Source organism: Perna viridis, chromosome 4, assembly GCF_037379345.1.
Source record: "Perna viridis isolate PV_CMFRI_1.1 ecotype Kerala chromosome 4, ASM3737934v1, whole genome shotgun sequence".
Lineage (NCBI taxonomy): Eukaryota > Metazoa > Mollusca > Bivalvia > Mytilida > Mytilidae > Perna > Perna viridis.
Window position 1 is genome coordinate 3,146,846 of NC_142448.1, and position 22,801 is coordinate 3,169,646.

The 22,801-nt window shown below is 32.6% G+C and overlaps 1 protein-coding gene across 15 annotated transcripts in view; it reads right to left on the reverse strand.

The window, feature by feature from the left end:
• The window catches only part of LOC148618464 (uncharacterized), a 61,436-nt gene that overhangs the window by 18,290 nt on the left and 20,345 nt on the right, over positions 1 to 22,801 (reverse strand). For 3 of the 15 annotated variants that reach the window (XM_088577427.1, XM_088577430.1, XM_088577428.1), the window contains 19 exons: positions 21,423 to 21,494; positions 21,079 to 21,108; positions 18,115 to 18,249; positions 17,637 to 17,663; positions 16,500 to 16,526; positions 15,262 to 15,435; positions 11,334 to 11,405; positions 11,036 to 11,152; positions 10,366 to 10,428; positions 9,689 to 9,778; positions 7,655 to 7,711; positions 5,618 to 5,650; positions 5,049 to 5,120; positions 4,645 to 4,689; positions 4,196 to 4,258; positions 3,517 to 3,594; positions 3,261 to 3,314; positions 2,916 to 2,993; positions 518 to 588 (listed from right to left, as the gene is read on the reverse strand). In XM_088577427.1, coding sequence (XP_088433553.1) covers positions 526 to 588; positions 2,916 to 2,993; positions 3,261 to 3,314; positions 3,517 to 3,594; positions 4,196 to 4,258; positions 4,645 to 4,689; positions 5,049 to 5,120; positions 5,618 to 5,650; positions 7,655 to 7,711; positions 9,689 to 9,778; positions 10,366 to 10,428; positions 11,036 to 11,152; positions 11,334 to 11,405; positions 15,262 to 15,435; positions 16,500 to 16,526; positions 17,637 to 17,663; positions 18,115 to 18,249; positions 21,079 to 21,108; positions 21,423 to 21,494 — 1,350 coding nt within the window. In that variant the 3' untranslated portion in view covers positions 518 to 525. Of the gene's footprint in view, positions 1 to 517; positions 589 to 2,915; positions 2,994 to 3,260; positions 3,315 to 3,516; positions 3,595 to 4,195; positions 4,259 to 4,644; positions 4,690 to 5,048; positions 5,121 to 5,617; positions 5,651 to 7,654; positions 7,712 to 9,688; positions 9,779 to 10,365; positions 10,429 to 11,035; positions 11,153 to 11,333; positions 11,406 to 15,261; positions 15,436 to 16,499; positions 16,527 to 17,636; positions 17,664 to 18,114; positions 18,250 to 20,758; positions 20,831 to 21,078; positions 21,109 to 21,422; positions 21,495 to 22,801 lie in introns of all 15 variants that reach the window. The other 12 variants (XM_088577438.1, XM_088577437.1, XM_088577436.1 and 9 more) reach the window with 11 other exon arrangements.

Sequence of the window (22,801 nt, forward strand, 5' to 3'; positions counted from 1 at the left end):
ACGCTTACCCTACTAGTGCACCTGGTCCATGCTCCCAGTTTTTAGTGGAGTCCTAGTTGCTCATTCGCTTTTGTTACTTTGTATGTATGATTTTAGTTACTTTATGTTCTTTGTTGTGTATGTCTGTTTTCCATGTCTGGTCTTTGTCCATGGATTACATTCTTTTGATTACCGCTATAACCTAGGTTCCCTTGATTACTCTTCCCCACATTCTTGTTTTCAGGGGTTGTTAGTGAATAATTGGATTAATTCACTGAGTCCATTATTGACAATTTTCAATATATTTTTGTATTTTGGGCAGACAGACACTTTTCGAATGCTGGATTGAATTTCACAAATACTATCTTTTATGAATATAATGAAACATTACAACCTGTTATAGTCGAGTGTCTAGGGTGTCGTGTGATGTGTCTAGGGTGTCATGTGATGTCAAAGCAAGCTAAATTCAAACTAAGTTAAAAAAAAAAAAGGGCAGATATGTCATGTGACTAGATATTACATACAAAGTGATACATACTTAATATATTAGGGCTTGATACCACACCCTGGTAATGGATTCCCATCTTTATCAACAGCACATGACATTCCCTATAAATATAAATACTACATGCGATAAGCCATGCTATACAGCAAGACTATCAGGCATAGAAACAGCAACAGTGTTATCACAGGACAAAACATTCTCAGGAACAAAAGCCAACTGTATAATAATGTTATCATAAAAATGTTCATCATACTTATTCATATATGTTATTATAGGAGATAATATTTAGGTTAATGAAAAGGGAAGATTCATGCATTTCTATAAATGAATATATTAGTACTTTATTCACTATCTGGAATACTTATAACTAAGAGAAACTATTTTACAGTTTGGAGTTAAAAATAGCTTTAAGTGAAATGTAATATTCAAGTTATTGCTACATCCCTACAAAACACCTATGATAAGTAATAAAAGTATAGAGGAGGTGCATACATGCTTCTGCCATGAAAGTATTTGAACATAGGATATCTCAATTTTCAGAAGTACAATATCATACTAGAGGCTCCAAGAATCTCACCTGAAAATCTAATGAGATTTGTAAGATAATTTCATCTAATGAAAGTTTGATTCTGTCTATTAAAGTTTTCAAGATATTGGCTAGAAACTGTTAAAAACATTTTGCCTTTCAAGGGCAATAACTCTAACAAAGCGTCTTCCGACAACTTTGATCTCTGCAGACTTTTGTAGGCCTCATCATAAGGATCATTTCAGCAACTGAAAGTTTCTATCTGTCATAGTTTTCAAGATATTAGCTAAAAACTGTAAAAAAATAAAAAAATAATTTTTCACCTTTCCAGGGCAACAACTCCAACAAAGACTTGTCTAAAATTTTGATCCCTTAAAACTTATGAAGGCCTTATAATAAGGATCATTTCGGCAATTCAAAGAATTTGGCTAAACCTACCGGCTTTGGAGATATGTAAGAAAAACTTTTATCTGACCCCTTCGTTCTATTTTTAGTAACAGTGGCCATGTTTTTCCACTGATAAAAAAATCCCCACAACTGTTTTATGCAGATTACACTAGGGAATATGTATACTTAGATTGGTTCTTATTGGTTACATACTTTCAAATGAAAAGATTTTTGAAAGAAATAATAACAAGAGGCTCCTAGTTGTCTGAATCACTCACTTGGTTATTTTTTTTTGTCTCCAACATGGCTGAACAGATTAACATGAAAATTTTAATGCAGGTAGATCTCATTATGCTGAACACTTTAATACATATCAGAATTTGGCTAAACCTAACACTTTTGGAGCATGCTAAAAATTACTGTCTGACCCCTTTGTTCTATTTTAAGTAACAGCAGCCATGTTTTTCGATGGACCAAAAATCCCAACATCAGTTCTATGTAGGATACCCCAAGAAACATCCATTCCAAGTTTGATTCCAATTGGTCAAGTAGAGTCAGAGGAGAAGAGTTTTGAAAAATTGTTAACAACGGTCACCAGGTGATGGTGAAAGCTCATCTGGCCTTAGGCATTAGGTCAGGTGAGCTAAGAACAACCAAGGGAACCAAGGTTATAGCAGTAATCAAAAGAAATATAATCCAGGGACAAAGACCAGACATAAAACGGACATACACAACAAAGAACATGAAGTAACTAAAATCAAACATACAAAGTTACAAAAGCAAATGAGGAACTCTGACTCCACTAAAAACTGGGAGCATGGACCAGGTGCTCTGGTAGGGTAAGCATCCTCTGCTTTTCTAGAAACACCCGCCGAGTTGCTAAAATAGGAGAAAATGGCAATACCTCCAACATGGGTTCGCAGATTAAACCGAAAACTTGACTATCAATAGATCTCATCATGTCGAACACTTTAACCCACATCAAAATTTGGCTACACCTAAAGGTTTTGGAGATATATGTGAAAAACTTCTGTTTGACCTCTATATCCCATTTTTAGTAACAGCCACTATTTTTCAATGGATCGAAAATCCCCACATCAGTTCTATGCAGGATATCCCATGGAACATTCATACCAAGTTTGGTTCTAAAACTGATATAAGGATTTTTTATCCATCAGAGCTAGGGCTACTTCCATTTTGTATCCTAATTGGCCAAGTAGTGACAGAGGAGAAGAGTTTTGAAAAAAAATGTTAACAAAGATGATGGACACCAAGTGATGGCAATAGCTCACCTGGCCTTTTTTTAAATTAAAAAAAAAACATTTAATGAATTGAAAAATCATTTTCTCAAATCCAAACTTAAGCTTAAATTGTGAATAATTTACATGTGGTCAGGCAACAGTGTATTGCAAAAGAAATTACAATATACTGTGTCTCCAATATTTACATAAATATACCCTGATGAATTTTACCCATGCAGCATGCCTGAAATATTTACATGCAGAACATGCTGCCTACCTTAGATCCATACCCACACCCTGGTATTGGTAAACCATTATCTCCTACAGGACATGGCGCATCAAGACCAGGACTGCCCTGTTACAAAGCATTTACACTTCTATAGTTGGGTATTTTAATTAGCTCTTTTATTATAATATTGAAAATAGAATAAGCAGTCTATTTTGATATGGATGGGAATGGTTAAACTAATCCTTACAGCATTCTAATATTTCATATATTCTTGCAATGTAAGAATGTTTATATATAAAAGCTTGCACAGCAAAATATTTTGGTTTTTTTTGTGAAGAACTATAATTTTATTCTGCTTGATGACTATCATTATAAGATAACAGGAAGACATACTGCAGGTCCTCTATCTCCTTTTGTTCCTTTCTTTCCTCTCTTTCCTCTTTTTCCCTAATTAAAACAAGGGAAATAATCAATTTCATGCGTTTTAGTAAATTATCGTCATGGTAACATCTACATTATGTTCTTTATTGAAAAGGAAATATTTCAAAATGACATGAACAATTTCTTGAATACAAATTATAGTTTAAGGAAGAATTTTGAATAATGCTGTATTCATCCTACACAAAAATATACAGGTATTAGGTCTTACCCTGTCTCCTTTATCTCCCTTTTCACAGGTACACACCCCATCTATTGTAGCAATTGGCCCAGGGGGTCCAGGTGGACCCTAGCAAAGCAGAAAGAAATATCATCTCCAGAAATATTATAATACATTTTCTGTCCATTAATAACCAAGTGTTAAAAGGAAGAAAGAAGTTTCATAATAATTATATCAAGTTATCCAAGAGTAAAATAATTTGAAAAATATGAAAAATTGCAAGGAGACAAACTTTTGAAAGCAATACATGTGTCAATGAATATCAAAACCAGATAATAAACATGTTGGTCTACTATTTCATAATATTATATACAATTAAATGCGTGAATATAAACTACACCACTAATGTCTACTAAATCAATATATTCTTGTTAGGTATGGAAGTTGCAAAGTCTTCAATACAAAAAATCAGGGATGCATAAACATCAGCATACAAAAAAGACAAAGAAATGATATAAAGAAGCTGATATATAATAATGAAATTTGACAGGAAACTTGTGAAAAATATAATCACAAAATGTTTATAGATTACATAGATGATAAGGCTTCATTTCAAGATATGATGATATTGCATACTGCCATCAACATTCATATAAGTCGCAGCTGCCAATGGGAAAATACCAACATTTAACAACAAAGAAGTGCAGGGTCCTTCATGCTGCTGACTCACCACTGGGCCTTCTATTCCATCAGCGCCCGCTGGGCCAGGGTCACCTGGTGAGCCCTGCCCTCCCTACATTTCATGATAGCAAGCATAATGAATGAAATGCAACAAAAAGAGAAACAATACTAACAACGATCACTGATGTGATATCTGTATATGTTAATGGTGTTATTGAAAAAAAAAGATAGCACTTTGTTCTTTGTATCACCTTTGAAACATTTGGTGTCTGGTCTTTAAAAGCTGCATCACTTTTAGAAAATATTGGGTAAAAAATCCATGCTCTATTTCCTAAGCAGAACAAGTTCATTGTGGAAGCTTATCTTTAAATCACTATCCCTATGTAAAAAAGACAGCATAACAAACCCTAGCTTTGCCTGCGCAAATGGGGGCAGTTTTATTACTATACCAGAGACACATGCATTCAAGCATTCACTCCTGTTTCCATAATGACTTACAGGTAGTCCTATTGGTCCCATGCTGCCTGTTTGCCCTAGTTCTCCCTGAAACATACACATCTCTCTTAAACTGTATTGAAATTTATGACAAATTCACAATCCTTTATTATTCCAAGAAAGATAACTCTAACCTTTAACTTATTAGGAGTAAAAATAAAAATAGTAACTTTCAACACAATACATATGAACATGGTTTGATTACTGCTAGACCATTGAGCATACTACTGTGTCCAGTTGTATAAGTAACGACACTGTACAGTTTGATTTAGAAAACTGGACCATTATGGAAATACATGGAGAATGGATATATTCTCTTAAACTCAATAACATGTCAACAGATTTGTTCATTAAAACTTCAATTCTGAACACTTCATAGAAGGCTTATATTAACTATAGCTACTAACCGAGTCCCCTTTAGGTCCACTTGGACCAGTTTCTCCTTTGATGCCAGGTGGTCCTCTCAATCCCATGGGCCCCTAAAAACAGAATTTCTATGACATATTAGTTTAAAGATGTTGGAATTTAAAAAATCCTGATGTAGTAGGTACAAGACTACTCATATGATGTACAGCGTTGGAGTGCAATTTCTTCATAGTAGCTTGCCACCAAATTCTAGCATTGCTTGAGTAGGTACAAAATCACAATTCATTCCAATCATTATCCAAGTTATTACAGTGGTTACCTTCCTCATTTTTTGATATTTTTTCTGGATTTTTTTTGCAAGAGTCCTCCCACTATTTTTTAACCAATTCTGACTATAAGCTACAGTTGGCTTCAGTAAAATATAAAAAATAAGGAATTTCAGCCCTATTCAAAATTCATGTTTTCCCCATCTCTGTGTCCTATTTTGAAACTTTCAAACTCTTGTAACTGGATAAGTGCAAAGGTAGATAACTCAAAGAATACGTATGACTGAAATAAAAATGCATTAATGCACTTTTAAAATATAGTTACTACTCAATGGTGTACATACCATAGGACCAGGAGGTCCAGGTGGACCAGGTACCTGCAAAACAAAACAAAGAAAACAAATTATTTTGTAGGGTACAGATTGATATGACTTCAGAAGTCAAATCTTTAAGAGTTGGGGCAAGTATGGACATACCATTGAAGCTTATACAGAACTGAATTTTACATTTGACAGAGGATAAGAATTTGACCGCAATCAAATTGGCCCCTTCTAGTCACAACACAAAAATAAAGTCCAACTCTTTCTTTGGGGGTATTACAGTATGTATGTAGTACAATACCAATTCATTAATAGTCAAGTTATTCTCCCAAGGAAAAATCTTGTTTCTAGCCTCTTGTTCCTAAACAGCTATAGACATAAAATCCCCAATCAATCCCAGACTTTCTTTCGTGATATGACACCTTGTGGTAAAATTTCAGAGATGCATTCACTCACAGTCAAGTTATTGTCTAGATATGAAAATGCTCGTTCCTGGTCCTTTCCACTTAAATGGTTAAGGACAGTCCCTACATCCCCCTTAATCAATCCCCCAGCTTTTTTGTGGTATGGCACCTTGTGGTACAATTTCAAAGAGATCCATTTAATTACGTCTGTTGATGCTTCAAATTTTTAAAACATATCACTTCAAGTGCTGGTAGAGGGCTTAAACAATAGACTCTCAGCCTTTTTTGGTTAATTTAACTTGAATGGCTTACAACAACAAAACCATTACAATTTTTCAGCATGGTTGGGGACCAAAAAGTGTGGGGGAAGGGCACATCCTCCTCTTGTGCAAGGACAAGAGGGTGTGTCCCCCACTGTTTGGGAGTTCAAAGGGGACCTTAAGCCTCCTGGCTGACAGAAAAAATTGGAGGACTTGCAGCTTTGCAAAATAGCCTTAAAAATTGTTCAATGGCTGTATCTTATGGGTTTAGCTGTTTCTGACCCTATCATTTAAGGTTCCATTTTATAGACAGGTCACTGCAGATAACTTTATGACAATGAAAATAAAGCTATATTGAGACACTTAAATAAACAAATCCAACATTGTTTTCCTGATCCATAAAGAATAGATATTCTTTTCTATTTTGTTATGAAAATCTGTAGCCATGGTAACATAATAAAAATATACATCAGTTTTCATAACAAGTTTTGGGTGCCTTCCCAAAATTAATTGTCAATAAACAGGTTTTCTAAAATATCAGGCACTTAAAAACTGCCAGAAAAAGTTAGTTGGCATGGTATTATTGTAAAAGAAACAAATAATAGTGTACCCTTTTCTGCTTTTTTGTTCATGATTATAATTCTTAAAGTTCATGTGAAATTTATCATTTTTGAAAAACAGCCAGTTGATGCAGGGAAGAGAATCCAATCCTAATCTTTCTGGATAGCTAAAAGCATGTATTTTATACTTCTCTACCTTCACAAGTATTGCATCTATTTATGTACAATTGCTCTACTACCCAAAATCAATATTTCCACCAAGTTTCACCTTTCATTTTTAAATTTTACAAAATTAGACCGGGTCAGTTTTGTGTACGAAACAGTGCACCTAAATTCCATTTGTATAGTGGAACCTAATATTGATTTTGAGACCCCTACTGCCTCCTTGGTAACCATGAACCAGTCTCCACAACTTGTTTTCTTAAGACAGTTTGCCAGTTTACAATTCCACTAAGTTTGATTTTTTTTTCTAAATTTGAAAAACCTATAACATTTTGAATTTTTTTTGGCTCCACTTCATTTTACACATTTTTGTTCTACTCTGTTGCAAGATGTAGTTTTGAATGCTGTTATATACATGAAGTTCATTTGTAATAAACATTTCGTACAAGGTTAAGAATAAAATTATGATAAATTTGTTTATATTGTAAGTCAGGACTTAAACTAAAATTTCATCCAACTTTCAGAAGTTTCTGATTTAACCACTGAATGTTTCACAATAATATGTGGTCAAACAGACTGAATAGAGCAAATTTGAAAAAAGTGTTCAAACAAATTGCTATCTTAGTTATTTTAGGTTCTAAAAGTCACTCAAAAGAGTTGTTGTAGTACAGTTACCATGACATCATCTCCTTCACCTTCACCAAGATTTCCACCTGATCTTCCTGGTTTACCCTGAAATTTATCACAATATTGTATACTTATGCTTCAAAAACAATAACCAAATTATTTTCTTATAATCTAAACAGTACCATTCCTTTTACAAAATTTCAGCATCCTAGAAAAGCATGCCAAGCAGGGTTAACATAATGTACTCTAATGCACTGTTTTTTTCCTGAATTTTTTAAATTAAATGTATATGACATAAGTTAATTGATAATATTTTCCCAAAAACACAATATTCCTTTTTTTTAATTGCATACAAGATTCACTTGCATTCATCAAATGGTTTAGGGGAAGTATAACTGTTTAATGTTTTATAAGAGTACATTGTTAACTTGACTTTTTACTTTGATAATTTAAGTCTTGGTGTAATTTGTTTTTAAATCAGTTGAACATGAGTTTTGTAATTGTCAGTACCTGTAAAGGGCTATATATTAGACTTACAGGGTACTGACTATTACAAAACTCAACTGATTTAAACACAAATTACACCAAGACTTAAATTATCAAAGTAAAAAGTAAATAAAATCACTTCGTCATATTTTTTAGACCAAAAATTAAAGGTCAAGAAAAGTGGAGAATAGAAGAGTGTGACAGACAAACAGACCAAATGTAGAGAAAAGTGGAGGCTACAAAAGTGTAATGGTCTTACAGTCTGATCAATGGTCAAGAAGAGTGGAAAATATAAAAGTGTATTTGGCTAACAGATCAAATATCAAGAAAAGTGTGACACACCAATAAACTTATTTACTATACACCACCTCAAAGATACAGGAAATACTTGATATTTATACAATTGTACATGTGTAATTCCAAGTTCTACTACTTGGACAGCTTGCTTATGTCAAAACTCATTTCCTGATAAGATTTAACAATAGAAAAAAAAGCAATGATAAATGGTGCATCATTTATAAGAAAGAGATCTATTAGCAGAGTATTCTTCACAGAAAAACACCTACTATTATTCCCTCATAATTACCATTATCATTTGTTAGCCTTTATTGAGAATGCACAAGCTATTTAATGAGGAAGAATATAGCAACAGGTGTCATCAGTATACATGTTACTGAGTGCTAACCAAAACACATGCATTAATTAAAGAAAGAAAGAAACATCATGTGTGGTTCACACTGTATCATATTAAGATAATGTGGGAAATGATAAAAAGGTGAAAATTTATAGTGAACATAAAGAAATGATGTTATCATAACCATAGTAATCAATTTCAATGCAATTCAAACTAAATATTATTACAAAAGGTTAAATGGGATATGATGTTAAGGAGACCACCACTCGTTACAAATGTTACTACAGAATGAGTCCTCTGAAGAGTTAAAACATGCTACATTTACCAAGTCTATGCCCTGTTAAAAAGGAAGTTGGGTCCAGCAAGACTACATAAACTCATCATGTCATACCAATTATACAATGAGCCACATAGTTTTTACAGAGCTACAGCATTACCTAAACTTACAGCTGCGGAACACCTATTTTTTTAAAATCAGAAAAATCTATGTTTGTCTCTTCTGGACTAATAAAACCACAAAATACATTTCTACATTACAAGTTCATCACAGCCTAATATCAAAACTTACTCCATGCTACACCTATCCTTCATCAGGCAGCATGCAATAAAACAAACCATTCAATATGTCCAACAGCATGCATATAAGTTAGCTGAAAAATCATGAATATATTTTGATAACAATACATCATTCATCTATTATAAAAGTAGAGTTTATTTTTCAAGAAAATATTTTTTTAGCCAAAGCTTTGAAATTTCCATTACTCAACAAAATGGAGCTTTCTTCCATGATGACAAACAATTATTAAAATCAACCAAAGCATTTCTTAGTTGAGTGTGTGGAAGGACAGACAAACTGGGGTTACATTTAATATTTCTGACATAAGATTGGTGTATAATAAGCTTGAGGAACAACTAAAAAAAAACATGACAAAATATTGAAAATATGATTATGTAACACTTACAGGAGGTCCGGGTAAACCTGGAGGGCCTATCAATCCATCAAGACCTGCTGGACCCTCAGGCCCTTTATCTCCCTTGAAACCTTTTTCTCCCTGTAACATAGTTAATACATTTGAGCTATTACCATATAATATAGCTACTTGTCCATGCTTCTGTTTGAAGTTTTGCTGCAATTTCAGAAGTCATGATCAAGTTTTGAGGAACCTATCAAATTCAGTTTATGACAATAGGTTATAATCACAGTGTAGGTTCAGTTTATGACAATATTTTATAATCACAGAGTAGGTTCAGGTCTTACCAACATGTTGACTCAATTCATTGATGCGCAGGCTCTGATCACCAATACCTATAGATACCAAGTTTAAACTCTTTATTTGAAGGCTGTGACCAGCATATAGATTTAGCACTTAATTAATTGGCTCTGATCTTTATGTAGATTCAAACACTAGATTTGTTGGCACTGATCACCAGATAAGTTTTATAGAACCAGCCATTGATTTGTGGGCTTTTATCAGCATAAAAGGTCTAAGTTCTTGATCTGAGGACAGTTATGATAAAAAATTCACAACATATAGTGATACATTTAAATTTATTTGATAATGAAGATCAATACAAAAAAGTACTGTCCTGGACTCCAATGGGTTTACAGAAATATTGATAAAACAACATTACTACTGACCTTGATTCCTCTCGGGCCAGGTTTACCTGTATTACCAGCCACACCTGGTGTACCTCTATCACCCTGTAAAAAATACCTCAAAATAAAAATATATCAGTTAACATATTTCCAAATTAGTATGATACATGTTACTGAAGGCAGCCATTCTATAAGCCTTTAGTTTTTTTTTTAATTTTGTTGTATTTGTATTGTAATAATGTATTGTTCTATCTGCAAGAATTTATAATGATAGGAATTAAGGAAATGTATTTGTAGTGGACTGATGCCAAACTCAGAATGTTAAAGTTATAACTATACAAATCTGTTTAACAATTAGATATGTTTCAAGTTTCATGATGATGTTACAAACTACTCTCATGATACACAACCCTAAACATGAAGTGTGGCACATTACCAAACTACTGATAAGTAAACACAACCCTAACATAAAAAGTGACAAACGACCAAACTACTTGCATGATAAGTAAACACAACCCTAACATAAAAAGTGACAAATGACCAAACTACTAAAATGATAAGTAAACACAACCCTTAACATAAAGTGTGGCACATGACCAAATGAACAGATGGACAGACATTATACTATGCACCATTATCAACAGTTTATAGAAGCAATGACATTGAAGTTGTAAACCAACCATAATAGCAAGGAAAATGAGAATGATATTACCTGATCTCCCTTTGGTCCTTGTCCTCCTGCTTCACCTGGATCACCCTTTTCTCCAACCTGTCCAGGTAAACCATTAGCACCTGGTCGACCTGTCTTTCCTCGTCTTCCTCTCTTACCCTTAAATTAACAACTAATTTAACTACCTTCATTCAATTATGTATTTTCTTATCAAACTAAATTTACATCTAATACTGCAGCTTTTAAAGGCTGTAAAATTTGAATCTTTAGTACAACTGCTGGGGATTTGTATTGTATCACCATGAATATACAACCTCAGAATTCTATAAATTAGTGGTACCTTCTTGCCTCTGCTGCCCTTTTGACCTTTCTCTCCTTGGTCACCATGGTTACCAGGTAAACCAATTTCTCCCTGTGAAAAAATAAAAAATGGAAATCATTAGGGCATCTATGTAGACAAAACTAGTTATTTTGTGACTTGCTTTAAATGGACTAAAATGTTAAAAGCTTCTACCTGTATTCGATTATTTCCTTTTGGAGAAATGAAACAATCAATATATCTAGACACTGCCGTTTTGAAGTTGACATAGAAAATATCACATCCAATGCTACATAATGTTGTCTTGGAAATTTTTAGTATCACTGCAGTAGCCTCAGATAACAAATTATCAGGCAGTAAGAACATTTGAAAATTGATAAAGTTACCAATAAATATACATATGATGCCCAATTTTCCTATAAATTTCATCAAAATCCCTCAAGTGGTTTAGAACGAGCTTAAAATTTGGAAACTAAAGAGTAAAAATGTGGGTGGATGTATAGAGCGACAGAAAAGAACATGCCGATTACTATCATTTACCCTCAAATTGCGGAAGTATAAATATAATGTTTATGTTCTTGTGACTACAAAATTGGCAAGGCATGAGAAAAGTACAATATCATGTTCAAAATTAGTTCAAGAGACAGAAACTACAAGAAGAAGCTCCCAGGAGCCTGAATCGCTCACCTGGTTGCATTTTGTATTTCAAGGGCAATAAATTTAACAAGAAGTTGTCCAATAGTTTTGACTCAAGAAGACTTTGGTAGGACTTATCAAATGGATCATTACAGCAATTGAAAGTTTCTTTCTATCTATCATAGTTTTCAAGATATTGGCTTAAAATTGTCATTTTCCCCCTTCCAACAGAAGTAACTTTTACAAGGAGTCTGAAAACTTTTATGCCTGAAGACTTTTGTAGTCCTAATAATAAGGATCATTTCACTTGTCGAAAGAATTTGGCTAAACCTAACGGTTTTGGAGATATATGCGAAAAACTACTGTCTGATACCTATGTTCTATTTTAAGTAACAGTGGCCACGTTTTTCGAAGGATCAAAAATCCCCACATCAGTTCTAAGCAGGATAACCCTAAGAACATTTGTACCAAGTTTGGTTTCAATTGGTAAAGTAGTGTCAGAGGAGATTTTTGAATGAAATAACATTGAAAAAAGCAAAAAAAGTTGACCCCTATGTTCTACTTATAGTAATGGTGGCCATGTTTTTTTGACGGATCAAAAATCCTCATATCAATTCTTTGCAGGATATATGTACAAAGTTTGGTTTCAATTGGTAAAGTAGTGTCAGAGGAGAAGATTTTTGAAAGAAATAACATTACAAATAGCAAAAAACTTTGAAAAGGGGCAATAACTCCAACATAGCTTAACGGATTAAAACGAAAATTTGCCTGCAGATAGATCTTATTGTGCTGAACACTTTTACCTAGTCAGAATTTAGCTTTACAAACGGTTTGGAGATATATGCAAAAAACTACTGTCTGACCCCTATGTTCTATTTTTAGAAATAGCGGCCATGTTTTTCAATGCATCAAAATTCCCACATCAGTTCTATGCAAGATACCCTTACAAACATTCATACAAAGTTTAATTTCAATTGGTAAAGTAGTGTCAGAGAAGATTTTTGAAAGAAATAACATTAAAAATAGTAAAAAATGTTGAAAAAGGGCAATAACTCCAACATGACTTTATGGAAAAATTTGACTGTTGATAGATCTCATCATACTGACCACTTTAGAGATATATGCAAATAAACAGCTGCGCTTTAAGCGCTTGATATGCCCATTGCCCTTTTAACTTGTCCTTATGCTTTTAATGACTTTTTATGATCAACTAGAAATACTGTGAATACCTGAAAACTATAGAAATTCATCTTTCAATGGCAATAACTCTTACAAGGAGTCACTGACAACTGTGATCCCTGACAACTTTTGAAGGCCTTATAATAAGGGTCATTTCAGCTATAGAAATAATTTTGCTAAACCTAATAGTTATGGAGACATGTGAAAAACTACTGTCTAACCCGTTTTTCTATTTCTAACCGATCAAAAATACCTACATCAGTTCTATGCATGATACCCCAAGGAGCATTCATAGTATGGTTTCAATTGGTCAAGCAGTGTCAGATGAGAAGATTTTTGAAAGAAATAACATTAAAAATAGCAAAATAAAGTCAAATAAGGGCAATAACTCTGACATGGCTTAACAGATTAAAATGAAAATTTGACCACAGATAGATCTCATCATGTTGAACACTTACTCCAAGGAGATATATGCAAAAAACTACAGTCTGACCCTCTGCCTGAGGAGAAAAAGTTTTGAAAAATTGTTCATGACAACAGACGACAGCGATGACGGACACCAAGTGATGACAATAGCTCCTATGGCCTTGGGCCAGGTGAACTAAAAATGAGATGCACAATAGCTAACTGCACATTAAAATACAAACAGGAAACTCATAAGTAATAAACTCACTTAAAACACAATCAGTTTTGGATAGAAAATGATCGACACTTCTGCTCTAACCAATTTACCTTGTTTCATGCCATGAGTGGGTGTAATTACACTGAATACATTAAATTCATTGATATCCAGTAAGTAATGACCATACAAAGGCTGACCTAAATTGTACAATTTTCTCAGCTCCTCTATAATACCATGCTTGACATACAAATTCTCTGGCAACATAGTTAACTTATAACTGCAATGTATTTATAAAATATTTCACTATCATTATGGTAATTACCTTGGTTTTCGTCTGAACCAGAAACACATTTCTCCACTATGGAAATATTTTTACAGATGTGATAACAGGAAAATATAAATCAGCTGTTATATAACAAAACAATACAAAAGCCCATAGATATTATGTAACTAACAGCCTGGAAGTCAAGGATCTTCTAATAAATTAATATAAAATAAATTACTTCCTAACATAAAGGTACCAATATGATTTACACTTTGCAACTTCCATTACGTTAACCCAGGATAATATGAAAATAAGTATATAAGTTAGTATACATCTCACACCATGAGGGTAATGTGTACATCAGATTATAGTGAATGCAATGATTTACCAACAAAAATTACTAATTACACCTCTAAGATCATAAAAAAGCCCAAGTATCAAAAGCAAGCAATTTATGTAAACAGGATATTAAGAAAGAATCATTTAATTCATAAATTAAAGTAATATTTTATATTAATAAGCTAAGTATGCCTCTAACATTCAAGTACAAACAGATTGAAATATTTCTGAATTAAACCTAGTAATTACCAAACTGTTTTTTTTTCTAGAGTTTAGCATACCAGTAAAAGCCAGTGTTGCCAAAACTATGCAGTTACTTCACTAAACGAAAAAATCTGATTTTATTTTACTTCAGCATTAGAGAATTTTTACTAGAATCTATCAATTCCAGCTTCAAACAATAATTTTAAATATAGATGGTTCCTTTTTTAAAATGAACTGTAAAAGACAATAGGATTGTTAGAGGCAGACAAACAATAGCTAAATAAAATACCATAGATTGACAGTATCTTGGAAAGATAAAATATATATGCTTTACAAAATTTACCAGTAAAATGTTCCTCAAGCGTGCAAGTTACTATCACTCCAGTAATTATAAATATAAACGTGTGATAGAAATAACAAAAAAAGCCTTTAAGATTAACCACTTGCTTATATTTGTATAGCAGGGAGAGAGAAATATTTTGGTGTTAGCATGTTGTATAAAGCTAAATACAAAAGAAAGTCAGATCCTTACAAAGTTGATATTTTCTTTTAGAGATTGGTATACCAACTTGTTGCCCAACCTGACTTTCATTTTTTTTTACAATATATTAAAATATGCAATAAAAGCATATAAAAATATATATCATATACACAGTTATAATAATACATGACTGCAGTGAAATTTACATAACTAATTGTTATACCCTAGGTCCACGTAGATCACCACAATTTAATGTATCTTTTATATCAGCTCTCCTTCTTCTGTTAGAATTATCCTCAGACATTACTGTATCTGTCACAGGACTTGTAGTAGGCTGGGGTAAAACCTGATGCTTCAGTTTCTTTGAAACAACTTGCAACCTACAGGTCCTCGACTTCTTCAAGGGAGATAATCCAAAACATTTATCTAATAAGGTTCAGACAAAGTATGAAGAAGCATATGGCGTACAAAGTTATTTGATTTATGTTGTAGAACCAAATTAACTTTGTATATCCTGTATACATGGAGTTGGCTTTCTTTTGAACTCCCCACATCTAGAACATTGCTGCAGTCATGTGCATTATAATATCATTGCTGCAGTCAGTTGTGTCAGTAAGATATAAGATGAAGCAATGATATAGAATGCAAACCTGACTGCAGCAATCAAAGGCTACTTCAAGTGATACAATGCACCTCCTTTGCAAAAAAAAAAATTGGAAATAATTCTAAAGGTCCAATTGTAGTTTATTTGATTATTGTAAAATAGAGGTAATTACAAAATGAGTTATACACAAGTTCATACTCTGAATATTTATAAATCATCAACTATGCCTAAATTTAAACTTTTTAAAATAATATTTGAGTTTCTCTCTTGTACTGTCACATGGTATCACTTTAAAAAGCCAACTTAAGCTGCTTAATGAATTTTTTTAGTATTACAGCACATCTCTCACCGGATCCCCTGGTGGGCCTCTAGGACCCTGTATAAACCCTGCAGGGTACCCCTGATTTCCACCTGACTGGATAACTCTAGTACCTCCCTTGTAAACACCAGAGCGACCTCTTCTACCTCTTTCTCCCTATAATACATTATGCTTAGCAAGGTAGCCAGTAACCTACATGATATTATTCATGAGGCAGTATATCCTTCGATTCCACATAATTCAAACTTTCTCTTTACTTGAATTGCTTAACAAAAATGTTTTTCTTTATAACTGGCCAACTTAATCTGAAAGTAACAACATTCCCATTGGGGTTCACAGTGCTTGGTTTTGATGATTTCTGCTTTTTCCATGGCTACCCACTAAGACCTAAACAAGTCTCAACAAAGTAATATTCATAAAAAATTATCTCCAACATCTAACACAAATTAAAATTAAAACTCGATAAAAAGTATACAATAGGGTAGTAATTAAATCAGTACTGTACAGTTTAGAACAGTTAATTAGTGTGAGGACTTACTTTTCTACCAGGTTCACCATCTCTACCCTACAATATTATTACAAAATTGACAATGATAAAAATCAGCGTCAAATACTGCCATTACCAGCTGAGTGAATAAAACATAAGTGATTTATATCATCCAAGGTTCTTTTATCCATAGAGTATAAAACAGAAAACAAATAAAGAAACATTATAAATACAAAAAAAAATATTGACTACCAACATTTAATCATTTTTTTATGGATCTACATTTAGAATTGTATTCTTTGAATAATTTATTAATAGGCTATAATTGCCAGCAAAATGCTTGAAAAACAGGTTAAGCACTTATATAGTACAGTATGTACTGAAAAACCTGCTATGTAATACAGCAAGATAGTAAACTTTTACCTGTACAAAATTTCGAAGGGGAAAATATTCTACCAATTCTTTACCTGTATAGAACTGAGTTGGGGATAAAAAGTCTACCATTACAAACCAAGTAAAGAATTAATAGCCAAAAACTGAATGATCACTGAGTATCAATAATAAAATAAGTTGTACAAACATGTAGTTTACAATCAACAAAATGATATCAAAAGTAATTACCAGGTAACAGATATTTAGTTATAAACCTTTCTCAACATACTTTACTTGCAAAAAAATATAGTCATTACAACTTGGTATAGGCCAATTATATACGATAAGATAAATTCAGATATGTTTACATAAAAATTTTACCTATAATCAAGTATTCCCCAAAGGAGTTATTTTGATGAAGTTAAGTACATTATGTTTCATAAAGAAGCCATGAACGGAATATGATAAAAAGGTTCTTTGATAAAAGTGTGCAATGGTTAAGTCTATTCATATATTACTGTATCATATCTATGTCTCCATAAAAAAAAACAAAAAAACAAAACAATACAAAAATATTTACTCTGTCAATGATACTGTTCTTATAACTAATTATAGACAGATTTATAACAATATTTTGTAACAAAATATGGTTGGGAATTTACAAATACATGGCTTTGTAAGTCAATTCATGCAGATGATATGTTTTGTCATGATCAGACAGTATTTACTATTGTAACGGCTACTGAACAATGTTGATTTGATTGATAATAAAGGATTTCACTTATTGACTGTATTTCTATATTTCCTAATACTTACAGGGGGTCCTCTTGGTCCTGGTGGACCCTACAAATAACAAGAGATATGTAAGATGGAACCTTGTCTCCTTTTGATGTTTATACTGTTACAATTTATCATATACAACAATTTAGGTAGATTTCAGCTTTAAATGTTAAAACAAGACGATGGCGATGAGTTTGTCTAAGTTGCTCAGAGCTCTTATCTATCAAAAAAAAAATATCTATATTTTTATTTGAAAAACTTACATCTAAGTATATATTCATATCAGATGGATTTCAAGCTGTTTGTTTCATTCTACTAGATATATTGAAAATGCATTTGTACATGTAACACTACTAATATCAGTAGTATCCAGCCTATGGACTTTTACAGCAGACTATTAACTGATTACTTGCAAACAAATTTTGGCATTGGATACTTAAAAGATTAACACCAAAATTGCAAGTAAAAAATTACCTTCTACACATTTAAGTAGTGCAAAGATCACAGTACTTACCGGTGGTCCCTGTGTACCTTGAGGACCAGGCAGACCATCATATCCTGGAATTCCTTCTTTCCCAGCATTTCCTTCTGGCCCTCTTGGTCCAACATTGCCTGGTTCTCCTTTCTGGCCTGGACTGCCTGGTTCTCCCTTTAAAAATAATAAGACTAACCTTAATTACAAGATCAAGTATTTTTTAAGCATCAACTTATACAACCAGGTCATAACTACATAGAATGTTTGCTTTATATTGAAACTTAGTTGTATATATTTAGTGTGTGATAGTATTACTGAATGATACTTTTTGTCACCATGTCAATAGAACTATGGTCATTGTGCAAAGCTACCTCCAAATCAGGACATATTAGAAGCTGGTTAGTTATATCTTGTATTGGTGTACCATTATAATGGCTTTGACTATGAACTTGGTCTGGTCTATCCTGGATGTTGACCTTTTTGTATTGACCTGTTTTGTAACATTTCAAATTCTGGACATTTTCATACAACTCAGTTTTACTTTGTTAACCAACAATTTAACATTGAAATTTTTATGAATTACTGGTGCAAAGTAGTAAACTTCTCATTGTACCTTACACAACTGTTAGAAGCCATCACCTAATTGTTCAATAGCAAAGGGGTGAAACAATGAAGTAAAGCACTTAAATTTTGGCACACTTTGAAAACTATAACTCATTCGATACAATAATGTAAAATAAATTGCAGTAATCCATTATATGTAAACCATTTTCTACATTTATAACGTTCCCCTCCCAGGAAGATGTCATATCTATTATGTGATTTTAATGAAGAGTATTCAATAAATCCATGCTATGGGATGATGTATGTTAATATAATGTTAACAAAAAATTCACAACAATCATCCTGCTGTTAGTAACCACCAAAGATAATTCTCAGAACTTGCTATTCACATCATGTCTACAGCAGGTTCTTTCCGAAGAATTCAAAGCACCACAAGAGAGAGAATTGAGTAAAAATCATTAACTAATGTGATTAAGGGAACCACAGAGTTGAATCTGATGCCATTTTTAATTTAATTAAAAAAAAAAATAATAAAAACATGGAAAGGAAGTTCATACACTAACTTTACTGATTCCTTTTGGTACGGGATTCTCCTTTGATCATGAAGAATATAAAAGGTGGTTGGTACCACAAAAAGTCTGGTTTTTTTTAAATGTATTTAGAAATATTGTCTATAGCACACGTACACTGCATTATGATCATGTTAAAAGTGAAAATAATGGCTAATTAATTTTTGGTAATATTACCAGAAATTACTTGAACAATTAAAACTGTATTAAGGAATCTCAGACAGTCAGTGATTTCTACACAACTTAAACAGATTTGTCAGAGGATCCCTATTTGAATTTTCATTATTGAAAAAAAATGATGTGCGTGTGCAAAACATTTTCCAAATTAAAAAAAAATCAAGGTCATTCCATATAATTTAAATTACTGACTGGGAAAAATAATTAAATAAACTAAAAATAAAATGTCTTGAAATAAAAAAAAAAAAATTAATCTGGTTGACAGAAAAAAAGGTTTTTGGAAGTTTCATATTACTTTAAGCAGTCAAAACAAGAAATCTGTGAAAAATGGCTCACTAGTGTTACCCCTGCTTTCAATCACTATTATAAGGCAAATAAGTAAAGTCCTTGGTCAACAGGAAGTTGTATTTGGAAAATGGCTTCCACCATATGGCATACCTACAGGAAGTGTGTGTTAAAATTTCAAATTGCTGTGATGAGAAGATGCTTAGAAAAGTGTGATGGAAAAAAAATTGTTACAGACAGACACAATGCAAGGGTGAAACAGTATACCACCTATCCTTTGGATTGGGATATAATAAACAAAGCGATATTGAATTAACAAAAATAGGTTTATTTATTTACAGAAAGCATGCAGTAAGTAGTAAAATAAAGATTGTCCTGCTGAGCATTACATCTCACCTACCTTAAGGAGAATGTCCTGCTGAGCATTACATCTAACCTACCTTATGGAGAATGTCCTGCTGAGCATTACATCTAACCTACCTTATGGAGAACGTCCTGCTGAGCATTACATCTAACTTACCTTAAGGAAGAATGTCCTGCTGAGCATTACATCTAACCTACCTTATGGAGAATGTCCTGCAGAGCATTACATCTAACCAACCTAAAGGAAGAATGTCCTGCTGAGTATTAGATCTAACCCACCTAAAAGAAAAATGTTCTTCTCAGCATTACATCCTAACTACCTTCAGGAAGAATGTCCTGCTGAGCATTACATCAAACCTACCTTAAGGAAGAATGTCCTGCAAAGCAGTACATCTAACCTACCTTAAGGAAGAATGTCCTGCTGAGCATTACATCAAACCTGCCTTGAGGAAGAATGTCCTGCAGAGCATTACATCTAACCTACCTTAAGGAATAATGTTCTGCTGAGCATTACATCTAACCTACCTTATGGAGAATGTCCTGCAGAGCATTACATCTAATCTACCTTAAGAATGTCCTGCAGAGCATTACATCAAACCTACCTTGAGGAAAAATGTTCTGCTGAGCATCAATTCTAACCCACCTGAAGGAAGAATGTCCAGCAGAGCATTACATCTAACCTACCTTAAGGAAGAATGTACAGCTGAGCATTATATTTAACTTACCTTAAGGAAATCTAATTTTAGTTCCTGTTCTGGTGTAAGTGTAATTGGCGATCCTGGGGGACCTGGAACTCCCTAAATAACATCCATGCAAATTATCATGCAAATCAAATCAACTGTAACTGGTCTATGTAAAGTTTACCAATAATTGTGGGTATGACTGTTTTCATGTATTAGCCAACAGCATACATTAAACAACCAGCTCTATTTTAATTAGATGGGGGCACTTATGGATCAGCTATATTATTTCATGCCACCCTAATGATACACATGCTAACACATTTACAAGTGACAAACAACACCAATATCAGCAATAGACTAACCTTAATGGTTATAACTTCAAAATCTGCACCCTAATCAAAGAAAATTATCACATCTTCAGATATTAATTTGGCAGACAAACTTCTTTGAGAGATAATTTGTTTACACTATTCAAATGAAAGAAATAAAAATATTTGACAATTGTGACTTTTTCACTAAATCAAAATTAAAGATATTTTTATGTACTTTCAAAATAAGATAACAGAAATTTTAGATGTACTGATGAAAAAATATGTCAATATTATCTAAAATTCAAAAGATATTGTGAACAAAAACACTGAACAAGGAAGATATTGTGAACAAAAACACTGAACAAGGAAGATATCATGCTGACATGCTGGTCTACCTTTAACTTGATTAAATTTCCATAATCTGAATCAAATCCATCCTGGAATTGTCGCAATGACCTTTTCTTACCCTAGATAAATATTTCATAAATATAAATTGAACAATGACTCACATAAAAGAACACTAATGAAACAAGACATTTCCTTAAATTCAACTCCAAAACACAACTAGAATACTGACAGAGAGGGCTCAGCCAAAATAAAGTGTTTTATAGTCCATGCATTTGAAGTTTGTAATGGAAATACTTGTCCAATAATAAACTATTTTACTAATTTGATTAGTTTCAGATTTCACACTGAAAAATCTGATTCTCAAATGATTCTCAAAATTGCTGTTCTTCATAAAATATAATAAGTGTTAACATCAATTTAAACACTAAATCCACATCTTTATAAATTAATAAATGTATAAATTTTTATTTACCATTATGTATAGAAAGCTCACAAATATTGTAGATGGGCAAACAGACAGAAAGAGTGAAAACTAAAAGATATCAACATCCTTGATGCAAGCCTAGCAAAAGTGCCTAATAACATTTGATAGACTGATTTACATGATTTTGCAAAACTTTCAAATCAGCTACAATGATTTATGTAATAGAATGCCATAAGCATTTATATATTAACAAAATGATGACAAAACTTTTCCAGTAAATTTCGGAGGTAAGCTTTGAAGAAACATATATCACAACAAAAGAAACAAGAGGCTCTCAAGAACCTGAATTGCTCACATTGTACGATAGCTTTAAAAAGTTGAATACATGCAAAACCTAAAAATGGTTGAACACGTTTGACCAATTTTGCACAGATGATATTTATCATGGTAATGAACATTAAATCATTAACATAATTCTACCTATGTTAACTGAATAACATGCTAAAAGTGCAAAAAAGCATTAAATAATGCAATCAACAGATTTTTCCCAAATTTGCACCAATCATAAATCTTTACATTCTTTAACATATATCTCTTATATATATTTTAAATTAACAATAATTATCAGTCTGCTATTGTTTTGTTAACAACAAGCAAAAACAGGGTAAATGGTCAAAAAGACACTTTCTGGGGCCATAATTTCAAGAAGTGTAAACAGATTTTTCTGAAATTGATACCAAAAATAGATATTGAAATACTGAACATTTTATTCATTTACCTTAATCATCAACCTGCTTCCATTTTCTGAATAATAGGCAAAAACTGTTAAAAAAAAGTCAAAAATGACACTTTCAAGGGCCATAACTCTAAGAAGGGTGAACAGATTTTTCTGAAATTTGCACCAAAAATAGATACTGAAATATTAAACATTTTATCAATTAACATTAATCATCAAACTGCTTCTGTTTTCTAAACAGGCAAAAACTGATAAAAAACGTCAAA